The following is a 13366-nucleotide window of genomic DNA, read 5'->3' as shown; positions in this document are numbered from 1 at the left end:
GGATGAAAAGAAACGGGATGGAGCTAAGCACAGGCAAAATCTTGAGGAAAACTTGCTTGTACACCAGACACTGGGAGAGAAATTCACCTTTCAGAAGGACAATAACCTAAAACACATAGTTAAATGTACACTGGAGTTGTTTACCAAGAAGACAGTGAATGTTCCTGAGTGGCCAATTTGCAGTTTTGACTTAAATCTGCTTGAAAATCTATGGCAAGACTTGAAAATGGCTGTCTAGCCATGATCCCAAACACCTTGACTGAGCTTGAAGAATTTTTGAAAAGAATAATGGGCAAATATTCCACAATACAGGTGTGCAAAGCTCTTTTGAGACTTACTCAAGAGACTCATAATTGCTGCCAATGGTGATTCTACCATGTATTGACTCAGGGGGGTGAATACTTATCCAATGAAGATATATTAGTGTTTTATTTTTCATTCGTCTTTAAAAAAAATCGACTTTGACGTTACATTACAGTATTTTGTGTAGATTGTTGAACAAAATGACAAATACATTTTAATCCAACTTTGTAATGCAACAAAATGTCAAAAAAAGTTCAAGGGGGTATAGACTTTCTGTAATCTTATTATTTTTGTGTTAAATGACTTTATTATTTCAATATGTGCCAGGGAAATAGTGGGTGAAACGGTTCTTGTTAGGATAGTTCTAGGTTAACTGAAGTTGTAGCGATTAAACTAATATTGCGTACTTTATGATGTTTAATTTAAAGGAATTTACTCTTTATGTCAAGTCAAAGGTTTTTTTCTATATTGACTGAGATTCAAGTTTGTTTCCCGTGATCCTCATGATTCTTATTATTTTAAAGTTCTATAAAATCCCTGTTTTATGCTCTGTTTTACCTATGAACTTATCTCTTTGAATTGTTTAAAAGATAATATATACATGTATATCAAAATACTTCTCTGTCAGGTTTTCCTTAACCTTTCATGTTCGTCACCAAAATTAATATATTAATTGAATTATCAATTTGCAAAGCTAGTGCCAATCAATACCTTACCATGTGCATGTGTAAATATGAAATTGAATGAGGACAATACATCAAGCCATTGCTGATCACATCGGCATGAATGTATACTGTACACTAGTAGCTGTATCTGAAAGTGTATGTAGTACTAAAATTAGGCCTATTACTTATCTAAAATACGGTAAGTCAAATGTAGCCCTTACAACAAAAATGAATTTCCTACAAAAGCACTGATATGTTCATGCAACTTTCCTCAAGTGATTGGGAGTCCCATAGGGCAGCGCACGATTGGCCCAGCGTTGGCTGGGGTAGGCCGTCATTGTAAATAAGAATTTGTTCTTAACTGATTTGCCTAGTAAAAAAAAAATACATTTCAAAAAAGTGCCTTTAATGGCGTCCTCTGTCTGAAAGCACTTGTAAAAAATCCATACAAAGTAGAAGTATTTTGTATTTGGCCCCTAAATTAGTAAGGATTGTCTTGTGCCGGCCTTTCTATTATTATGGTCCTGTCTGCCATGGACTCCTGTTGAGTTGCTTATCTCAACACAGTTCAAGGTTAAAGCTTGTATTCCAACTCTATTTCTACTTGACACTAGCCTATTTCTGCCCTTATTTTTTTGTTATTTTTTCAAACATTTTCCTGGAATGGAAACCTACTCCGGGCGGCAGGTAGCCCAGTGGTTACCGCGTTGGGCCAGTAACTGCAGGTTGCTAGATCGAATCCCTGAACTGACAAGGTAAAAATCTGTCGTTCTGCCCCTGAACGATGCAGTTAACCCACTGTTCTTCGGCTGTCATTGTAAATGAGAATTTGTTCTTAACTGACTTGTCTAGTTAAATAAAACCCTGAATGTCAGCTATAGGACTGGGTGTCCCTTTTTAATTGTTCATGCAACTTTCAGTTTCATTTCATATACAGTACTAGTCAAAAGTTTTGACAGACCTGCTCATTCAAGGTTTTTCCTTTATTTGACTATTTTCTACATTGTAGAATAATAGTGAAGACATAAACTATGAAATAACCCATATGGAATCATGTAGTAACTAAAAAAGTGTTAAACAAATCGTAAAATATATTTTATATTTGAGACTCTTCAAAGTAGTCACCCTTTGCCTTAACAGCTTTGCACACTTGGCATTCTTCCATTCAGCTTCATGAGGAAATCACTTGGAATGCATTTCGATTAACAGGTGTGCCTTGTTAAAAGTTCATTTGTGGAATTTCTTTCCTTCTTAATGCGTTTGAGCGAATCAGTTGTGTTGTGAGGATAAGTTCATTAGAGTTACCAGCCTCTCAACATCAACTGTTCAGAGGAGACTGGGTGAATCAGGCCTTCATGGTCAAATTCCTGCAAAGAAACCACTACTAAAGGACACCAATAAGAAGAGACTTGCTAGGGCCAAGAAACACGATCAATGGACATTCGACCGGGGGAAATCTGTCCTTTGGTCCAAATTTGGGATTTTTGGTTCCAACCGCCATGTCATTGTGAGACGCAGAGTAGTTGAACAGATGATCTCCGCATGTGTGGTTCCCACTGTGAAGCATGGAGGAGGAGATGAGATGGTGTGGGGGTGCTTTGCTGGTGACACTGTCTGTGATTTATTTAGAATTCTAGGCACACTTAACCAGCATGGCTACCAGAGCATTCTGCAGTGATACGCCATCCCATCTGGTTTGCGCTTAGTGGGACTATCATTTGTTTTTCAACAGGACAATGACCCAAAACACACCTCCAGGCTGTGTAAGGGCTATTTGACCAAGAAGGAGAGTGATGGAGGCCTGCATCAGATTACCTGGTTTCCACAATCACCCGACCTCAACCCAATTGATATGGTTTGGGATGAGTTGGACTGCAGCGTGAAGGAAAAGCAGCTAACAAGTGCTCAGCATATGTGGGAACTCCAAGACTGTTGGAAAAGCATTCCAGGTGACTACCTCATGCACCTGGTTGAGAGAATGCCAAGATTGTGCAAAGCTGTCAAGGCAAAGTGTGGCTACTTTGAAAAATCTAAAATATGTTTTGATTTGTTTAACACTTTTTTGGTTACTACATGATTCCATGTGTTCATAGTTTTGATGTCTTCACTATTATTCTACAATGTAGAAAATAGTTTTAAAAAATAAAGAAAAACCCTTGAATGAGTAGGTGTGTCAACTTTTGACTGGTACTGTATATATTTTTTCTTCATTGGGTGTAAATGTCACTTTTGATTTGTTATTTTTCATGAAGCTTCTACGTAATTGACAACAAATTTGAAGCATAAATAAAAAATAAATTAAAAAATTAAAAAATACTGCCACGGTTTTATGCTCTGTTGCAAAGAAACGCTCGATGGTCATTGTCTTGCTATGTCCAGTAGATGGCGGACTTTAACCTGTGCAGATCTTGACTTTAAAAATGTGTTGTGAACTACTGCCCACTTTTCTTGTAGTCTACCAGGAGGGCACTTCATCTTCCAATGTTTAGATTTTTTTTGTAGGGGGTCGCTATATTGGAGTTGAAATGGCCTCAGTTACCGGTTAATCAATTAGATGGCGTCCTATTTGACATCGGCCATAATTTCACTTAGATAATAGGTTATGTTATGTAATGATGGGGACCTTTTGTTTCTCAATGTATTTTACTGTAAGCCTACACTTCTTAAAACCCACATAAAGGTTAGCCTAATTGAACAACGCCGCCTACCAATATATTGTAGAGGGCGAATCTCAGTCATAACTCCCCCCAATAGAAAGCATATTGAAATCTCTGGCTTCCTCTATTAATGTCAACTCATTAAAGCTATTGTTAGCTAATTATTGAGGTGTTAATGAACGATCTACTGTCACATTGGCATTAGAAGCGGCCGACCTGCAGGAGGATGTAGGATGTGTGTTGGGGGAATAGACCATTTAAAGTCAAAGGATTAATGAGGAAGTAGTTCTGTCTACTCTACTGTCTACCCGCACAGCATCTTCCTCCAAAGCTCTCCATAATGTAGTAGAATCATTGGACGGGTTATCTATATCTATCGAAATAGCTGGCCTTCGATTCAAAACAATATAGCCTAGATAGTTTTATTTGGCCTTGGGAAACAATTAAATCAAATGTTCGCCCATGCCTAAATATAATTGTTCAAAGCAGTGCACAAACGTGTTGCTTATAGCCGACTTTAATCATGTACTTGGTTAGGAAAGAATTGTTCTATAAAGCTTAATTGCTATCATTACAGACCGCCATGTGACATCGGCTGATGTAAAAGGGCTTTATAAATACGTTTGATTGATCCCATTGAATGTGTTAATCGACCTGACAACATTTTGCAAACAGGCGCAAATCGTTGGAAGTGTTAAGACCAATAGGCCTAATAGAGATCATGCTTTCCTTAGTCCTCATGATCTTAATGTTGAATCAAAAAGATGTATTAATGAACGAATTCGGTTGTATTTAAACTTTTGATTAATTGTTGTTTTTCATACATTCAATTATTTTTTAAACCAAAGTGTCCCGGAGTAAGCTATTTCTGCCTATTGAGCTGAACACGACGTGTCCTTCCTGCGTATTTCCTTAGCACTTTTCTCGGCTAATCCCGTCGACCACCTATGCGCATCAATTACAGCTCCATTCATTGGCAATTAGGAAATGCATTGACATTCAGATTGTACTGTCTGCGCCTGACAACGAGATGTGTATTCTGAATCAGGCCAAGGATAGGCCTACATCACACATTGGATTAGGGCTACATTATTTATTGTTATTTCGGTTGGCCAATATTTTCATCACTTCATTTACCTTCAAATTTAACCCTCTTGTTGCAGACAACGTAGCCTGTATTGCACATGAATAATTCAATGTTTCGTTCATGTAGTGTTTAATTGGACTTAAACTGTGCAGGCCTATAACGAGGAAAAGCATGGGCTATGGGAGTTGGGGACCAAAGTGCTTCTGAGAAGTCAATTTCCCCAGCAACTAATCATTCTCCATATAGCCGTTAGAGCTGCAGAGAAGTGTTAGTCAGGGGTATTAACAGCTCTCCCAGTGGTCATTCACCTCAGGCTTCCCTATCAGACCTCCCACTGATGCATTTAACCCGTCAGAAGGTTATACCACTGACCACATCAAGACCTCGTCAAGGCCTGCAGTAATACTTTCAGTTGTCGTCTTCATTTCAGATCTTGACCTATTGAGATGATATTTTCATTGGTCAAGTGTATTAAAATGAGAGACAAATAAAATATTTTTATTCCCATTGAGCTACAGATTGACTTCAATTGCAGTCATACTGATTATCAATCAGAAGACGACTCAGCTTGAAGCAATACTTTATAAATGCATATTGTAATAATTGAAAGCCATACATTAGTTTTGATTTTATAATTGTGGTGTAAAATAAATTATGAAAATAGCCTACAATCAGACACATCCAGTGAGGTTTAAGCAGCAGTTTGTAGTCAAGAAGTGGAGGATGCATGCTGCAATTGAGATGGATGTGTCTGTCCCGGGCCAATATACACCCTCACCAGGGGGCAAGAGAGGTCTTTTTACGATATTCAAATAGCCTTGGACGATATTCAAATGCCCTTATGGGGCGGGACCTTACCTGACTTTTTAAGAAGGCACGTCCAACTTTTACTGTACTTGCCCATAGCACATTGACTCACACGGATCGGGTGTTGCACGGGAGAATTCTGCGGACTTCATGCGGATCTAGCGTTCCCCAAAGAGAACGTCTGCTTAATATAAATAACCTGTTACTCTTGATTATGAAACGATGGATGATTGATTTTATTTTTTATTTTACCTTTATGTTACTAGGCAAGTCAGTTAAAAACAAATTCTTATTTTTAATTACGGTTTAGGAACAGTGGGTTAACTACCTTGTTCAGGGACAGAACGACAGATTTGTACCTTATCCGCTGGGGGATTCGATCTTGCAACCTTTCGGTTACTAGTCCAACGCTCTAACAACTATGCTACCCTGCCGATACATCAACGAATAAATATTGACATTTAACTGAAGACCTACTCATAGTCCGAGGAAGCATTGTTTTTTAATTTTATTCCAGCCTTCTATCTAGTCAGTGGAACTCTTTCGTTATCTTGGATTTAAATTGTACTATTTTTGCCGGTGTCCTGAATTTTGAGCAGAGACTCAAAGCTATTATAAACTCGAACAAGGATTTGCAGTCTCATTCGCTCAAATATAGTTTCTTACTATAAAAAGTTGTATTTGGGATGTTGAGCTCAGTGAAGATGGAGTCTCATGAACTGCCAGAGTGGAATGCCTTCTACAGCGAAGCCAGTGAGGTAAAAACCCTTTTTCTATATAAGTTTACCATATGGGCTATGTGTGTGGATGCTGGATGTATGTTTCTTTAAAGTCTATTCTAGACTTTCTTAAAATTAAGTTATTGAATCGAAAGCTCAGTATTTTACGAACACAACTGGCTTTATTTTGATATTTTTCACTCCATTTTTCACTTGTGGCTGCAATTTCGTATCTTTAATATAGTAATGTTAGACTTTTACAATTCAACATATAACACTGATGTGATATGATTTGGCTCAATTTGTCTATTGTGTGACCTGTTGAAATTGTATACGTGACATTTAGAAGCCTGTTAACATAAAATCTATCTTTTTTTGGGGGGGGAATTCCCTAGTCTGTTTACTAACACTAACATATTTAAATATGCAAATTGTGAATGTTAAAGCATCTCGGAAATTAAATTAGTAGTTCATTTGATTAACGTTGGCTACCTCCGAAAGTTTAAATAAGATATACATTTCCTCAATAAATTCGTGATTAAATGAAAGGCAACTGAAATCCTGTCTTTAATCAACATTATATGCTCTCAAATAAATATTAGGTTACTTAGATGATTGTGTAGTTTACGGCTCTGTGATCCTTTTTTATACGCGTATTATATCACCGACAGCCTATGGTCAGATATTTTGGAACGTTTCGTTAAAAGTTTGTTTTATTTGCTGTGGTTTAGTAGTACTTAGTAGTAGGATAACTACTAAATGAAAGGGAACGAATCCATGACGCGCATTTTCAGTTTATTATTTTGAGTCGTATTTTTTAAATGTATTTTTTATTTTTTATTTTCAGGTTTAACAATGCTACGTGAAATCAATGTCCCTTTTATGCTTTCCATTAGTACAGGCTTTTGTACACAAAAGTACAATTACATTATTTATTGTCAAAAACTACATATCTATATTTTTTGTTTCTAAATGACTAAATTAACTCTTTTCTGTTTTGTTTTCAGATGTATTCCTCTCCCAGTGTCATGAATTCAATGAGCACCATCAACAGCTACATCAACCTGAACCCAGCTTGTTCTCCAGCCACCATGAACATGGGCTATGGCAGCTCTGGGCTCAACAGTCAACTGGCCTCCATGGGCGGAGGGGCCAACCATATGAACCTGTCCCCGGTGACTTCATCCCTCAACCCCAACGCTCTCTCCCAGCTGGGCTCCCCAGCCCCTTCCCTGGGCTCCCTCTCCCACTACCAGAACATGGGCCAGCCCATGAGCCAGTTGAGCTACCCCTCTCCCACCTCCCTCAACCGGGCCAAGGAGGTGCCCAAGCCATACCGCCGCTCACTGACCCACGCCAAGCCACCTTACTCCTATATCTCCCTCATCACCATGGCCATCCAGCAGTCTGGCAGCAAGATGCTCACCCTCAACGAGATCTACCAGTGGATCATGGACCTGTTCCCCTACTACCGCGAGAACCAGCAGCGTTGGCAGAACTCCATCCGCCACTCGCTGTCCTTCAACGACTGCTTCGTTAAGGTGGCCCGCTCGCCCGACAAGCCCGGCAAGGGCTCCTACTGGGCCCTGCACCCCAACTCAGGCAACATGTTTGAGAACGGCTGCTACCTGCGCCGCCAGAAGCGCTTCAAGATCGATCAAGAGAAGGCTGCGAAGAAGTCTGGGAAGTCCCAGGAGGGAGGCTCGGGGAAGGGGGGCCATGAAGACAGCCTGATGGAGGAGCACAGCCCAGCGGGGGGCTCGGAGGGGGCTGACTCGGCCCACTCTGACAACTCCCACCCTGGTTCCTCCTCAGAGGAGCAGCAGCAGAGGAGCATGGTCCAGCTGGACTGCCCCCCACAGCCCCAGTCCCACATCCAGAGCACCCCGGTGGAAATTCCCTCCTCCGTGCCCTCCTCCATCTCCTCCTCTGCCCCTCTCCTCCACTCCCAGATCATGGGAGGCAGCCCCCACCTCCTTCCCAGCGCCATGCATAATCTGGACCTGCAGAACGACCCTCTCAAGGCCATGGATCCCCACTACAACTTCAATCACCCCTTCTCCATCACCAACCTCATGTCCAATGAGCAGAAGATGGATCTGAAGACGTACCAGGACCAGGTGATGGCCTACAATGGCTACGCCTCCTCCTCTCCGATAGCAGCCAAGCAGATCTACGACAGTGCGGGACCCTCGGCCATGGACTCTGGGGCCTACTACCAAACCCTCTACAGCCGGTCGGTCCTCAATGCCTCCTAACATGGAGGCCTTCTGGACCACAGCCAAGTGGTGCTGACAAGGACTTTTAGCAGCCTTGAAATCCCAAAATGTAAGATGGCTGCCATTGAAGGGCTACTCAATAGGGACCAAAGAACATTTAGCAGTGCTGATACACAGTTGAAAAGGGAAACACTACAGTTACATGAAGTCGAAGACAAAGGTAAAACCCAGTGCTGGATTGACACCCATTCATCAGAAGGTCTTTAAACTGATACATTCATAAATTCATACAGAAGTCATGTCTCCCCTTTGCCATTTTTTTGTTTATCTCTTTTTTAGACTACTTCAAACTGGGTTTTGGTTTGTTCAACAGACAAGCAGGACTACTTGGGTTGTACACATTGTAAATAGATGGAGTGGGGGAAAGGAGTTGTGCATTTATTTATGAAGGGAAGAAAATTAATATATCTTGTACAGTGCTGTATTGACAAGTTACAAAACAAATGTGACATGAAACAATTTGAGGGATTGTGGGAGTGAGAAAAGGTTCAGGTTACTGCTTCGAGCAGTTGTTACTGCATTACAGGGAATTCTTGTTGTGTTTTACAACATATTGCTTCATTCCCATTTTTAATATGCTGTTTTAATCTCTTCAAATACCCATCCATAAACACAAATGTAGCTGCCATGGTTCATTTTTACAAGAGGTGGAAGGCTGTTGTTTTTACTGATAAGAGAGCCCTTTCTTGTATTCTTTTACCAGGTATCAATTTAAAGAAAAAATCTGAAATCTGTTTAAAAATGGATGAAACTGTGGTAAATCTAATTTCAGTTTTGTTTGTCTGTTTTACAACATTTCCAGAGACCCCATTTATTATCAATAATGAGAGCCTGCTGTTCCCCCAGCTCTTCATGACATAGGATATTTGGGAATTGCTTCACATTATATTACACAACATACCAAGGGTTAGGAGGGAGAGGAGCCATGGTATGTCAGTTACAAAGATAGGAGTTGAATGAAAATGCACTAATAGGATCATTTGCATACAGTACTTTGCACGAGATTTCCCACCATTTTGCACAGCTGGGGTGGCCCAGTGTGTTACAACAATGCTATATAATAACCTTTTTTACTGCAAATGGCAAACTAGAATTGGATCACTGTAACAATGTCAATGCAACATTGAGCTTTATGTCGCAACCCTCATCCTCAAAGTGCCTTTCAAGATGTTCTGATAATGGAGGACCAATAACTGAATATTCACTGAAGGAACACTTTTTCAAAGATAAACCATGAGTTTCAGGTCAGAAATACTGTTTTTATTTCTTGTATTTTAGTTTTAAAAATACTATTTAAACGATTTTGGTTTTCAGACTTATATATTGTATATATTGTCAGGTTGTTGTTTATGGTTTGAATGTTGTGATTTGAACGATTCATGTTTTTCTTATTAAAAAGCAAAACTTTGGGGAGAAACACGATTGTTGCCTGTTCCGTTGAAATAAAAATATACGTGAAATTATCTATAGACTTGATGAAATGGGAGTATATGTTATTTTACAAAATCCTTTAAAATAATTGAAAGAAAAAACATACGTCCCATATGTCATTTCCATGTTCATTTTGTTTATATTTACAATTGGATGGTAACACTGGTGTAGGTCTTGCTGCAGGATGGACAGGTCCACCTGAATTGTATAGGGTTGTTGAAACAGCTCCCTACCAAATGACTCTTGTATGTGACTTTTGGGTGGGTTAGACTAAACAGTGTTGAACTCACGTTGGCCCTCTGGCCCCGACACAAACTGGGCCAGGCTTCTAGACACTACTTTACTGTGATGGCCAGTGAATCATCTAGCAACAGAGTGTTTTAATTGGGATTGGGTGCCTTCACATTTGAACAAAAAGTATAATTCTATTCATTAAAAAAGCTCTAACTGCAGTTTGTTTTGTTCTGCTGTTTCAGGATATCCTAGTTTTACTGTAAAAAAATCCTAACTCATACATTTCCCTCCATATGTATTTGGACAGTAAAGCAAACTCTTTCTAATTCGGCTCTACATTCCAGCAGTTTAGATTTGAGATAGAACGTTTCGTGTTAGGTGACAGTACAGTATGTCAGCTTTTATTTGAGGGTATTTTCCTACTTATCTGTTTTACAATTTAGAAATGAAAGCGCTTTAGTGTATGTTTAGTATTTGGTCCCATATTCATTGCACACAATGACTACATCAAGCTTGTGAGATGCATTTGCAGTTTGTTTTGGTTGTGTTTTGGATTATGTTTTGCCCAATTAATAACATGGGAGTCAATGAGATGTAGACATAAAAAAGTATACTAACCATTCAAGCTAGAAACACCAAAACAACTTCAGGAAGATAGAAACACTTCATGGATTCATATTATTATATTATATTTGCAACTTCAAAACATCGAGTCTAGTGTAAATTACGTTGCTTCTGTTCAGATTTTTTATATTATTTATAATTTAGAAATAACAACTATTAAATATTTGCATAATTAACATGGGAGTCAAGGGTGACCATGAGAGCTAGACATTCAAAGTGCCACTGCTTTCTTAACCATTCATGCTAGAAACACCAAACCAACTTTGGGATGATGGAAACACCACGACATGACTTAATTACTGTAAACCTTAACGTTTGCATACATGGAAAGTATTTTACAATGATTACACATCACACCATATTAAAGTGGCAAATAGCCTACGTATAATGATACTGAATATAGGTCATGTACTGTAAGATATAACACTCGACAGAACAGACTATTCCGACTTACAATAAACCTAGACTTTATTGGATTATTTTAATTTGCTTGAGTTTGGATAGTAGAGTATACGCTGTAACTTTCTAACAATTAAAGTTCTAAAAATAAAACACATTTTAAAGTGTTCAGGCAACCCTAACTTAGATCGTTACATGTACTTATTCGTAACATGTAATACTTTCCCTGACACAGCAAACACACAAAATGTACTTTTTTCTAGTTTGATAAAATGTTTCCTTCAAATGATTTTGTGTGACCGAAAGAAGACATCTCTGTGGCATATCAGACAGGAAACATCATGTATGTTTTTATTGAGTATAGCTGGCGTAGGGACATGATCACATGTCCAACGGGACAATACATTGGTTGGACAAATTCCAGAAAGGATGGAATTGAGAATAAGATGATATATACATCAGTGCAGCATAAATACATGTTTTGCTTAGGAACGACATTCCTTCAAGTGACCAGTTATTGTCTTTGTGATATAGCAGTTTAGTTCTTTAAAAAGTATCATTCATGTTATGTATCAGTCAACTGAACTCTTTGTCATTGTCTGTGTCGTTCATGGATAGGTTATAACGGCATGTTATTCACTTTTTACAAGAAGGAGTCATCCAGGCAGAGGAGAGCGTAATGTTGAGTTTTAGTAGAGACCAGCATTCCATTGACAGTAGGACAGCCCTCCACAGCCTTCTTGCTCAACACTGCTCTGTGTTTCTGGAGTTGTCACGTAGGGGTGCAAAACCATTCTCCAGTGTCACGTCGCACTGAGGGAGCTTTTGAAGCTGACCGTAGATCACACACACACACACACACACACACACACACACACACACACACACACACACACACACACACACACACACACACACACACACACACACACACACACACACACTGGCCGGAATCTTTTAATAGGAATCTATGGCCGTTCGTCACCTTCCACACAACATGGTGCAGTTGGTTTGATAAGATAGGCCAGTATTTAGCTGATATGGTAGCCACAGCTACACAAAGGTGCATTGGGAACAAGGGACAGAGTCCTGCCCAGTTATGACTAACCTGGAACAAAATGTCACCCCCCGTGTATTAGCTGGGATTTGTCTTGTACTCTGTTGTGAACCATGATAAACCCATTCAAACACTTCTCAGATAGTTGTATGAACATAACACTATTGATGATCAGAATCAGTTCATAATGAGACAGAAATATTAGCTACAATTTGAGAACTTTTTACCAATTCAACCAACTACAGTCATGTCGCTAAAGTAAGATGAAATAGCAAGTCAACTATTTTGACTCAATCCAGTTTACCCAGAGGGTATAGTTTTGCAAAGTATCTCAAAATGTCCTCCTCAAGAGAAACTCCACTGTAGTTTCTCTTGTTTAACGTTTCACCTAAGGCACAGAAACAGGTGACAGTAATTTGTGCTCTTGTCAGGAGCACACAGGGGAAAAACACAATTTATCACTTTTCGGATGTTCTGTGCGCTGACAGAAAGAACAAGTGAATAATGGCTTCCGGCGAGCTGGTTGATTGTTAGGGAATATGGGTGGATATATGACAAGGACACTGGTAGGACAGATGTATTGTTCATCCAGACCATGTATCTAATGAACCATTATTTGCCCCCTCAATTAAATGGTTGCTTAATGCACTTTGGATTTCCTGGCTTGTCAGCCATCATTGATAATTTGGGAAGTTAAAAGCTGTCATAGCAGGCGGTTAATATTGGATACTTAACCTGGCTGTGTTTTTTCTAGTCGTATGTACAGGTAACTGCCAAAATAAAAGAAACACCAACATAGAGTCTTAATAGGTAGTTGGGCCAGAATAGCTTTAATGCTGTCACGGTTGTCGTAAGGAGAAGCGGACCAAAGTGCAGCGTGTGTGTCGTTCCACATTTTATTTTCACTGTGAAACTATGCAATACATACACATAACTAAAGAACAAAAAACAACAAACCGTGACGCAGAGGTGAAACATACACTAACTCAAAATCAATCTCCCACAAACCCAGGTGGGAAAAACAACTACTTAAGTATGATCTCCAATTAGAGACAACGATGACCAGCTGACTCTAATTGGAGATCATCCCAAACAAAACCCCAA

The 13366-nt window shown here is 39.4% G+C and overlaps 1 protein-coding gene across 1 annotated transcript; it reads left to right on the top strand.

Annotated features, from left to right (window-relative positions):
- Positions 1 to 5844: 5844 nt before the first annotated feature.
- Positions 5845 to 9934, top strand: LOC115206001 (hepatocyte nuclear factor 3-gamma). Its single transcript, XM_029772499.1, has 2 exons — positions 5845 to 6277; positions 7246 to 9934. The coding sequence occupies exons 1-2, from the start codon at positions 6206 to 6208 to the stop codon at positions 8494 to 8496; spliced, it is 1323 nt and encodes a 440-aa protein (XP_029628359.1). The 5' UTR covers positions 5845 to 6205; the 3' UTR covers positions 8497 to 9934.
- Positions 9935 to 13366: the final 3432 nt, after the last annotated feature.

This window comes from Salmo trutta, chromosome 13 (assembly GCF_901001165.1).
Source record: "Salmo trutta chromosome 13, fSalTru1.1, whole genome shotgun sequence".
Lineage (NCBI taxonomy): Eukaryota > Metazoa > Chordata > Actinopteri > Salmoniformes > Salmonidae > Salmo > Salmo trutta.
The sequence above is the reverse complement of the archived record's forward strand: the minus strand, read 5'-3'. Positions and strand labels throughout refer to the sequence as shown.

Excerpts from the sequence above, each read along its gene's own strand:
- LOC115206001 (XM_029772499.1), top strand. The coding sequence starts at position 6,206 with ATGTTGAGCTCAGTGAAGATGGAGTCTCATGAACTGCCAGAGTGGAAT. Across the intron at positions 6,278-7,245 it reads TCTACAGCGAAGCCAGTGAG|ATGTATTCCTCTCCCAGTGT; the intron begins GTAAAAACCCTT and ends TTTTGTTTTCAG.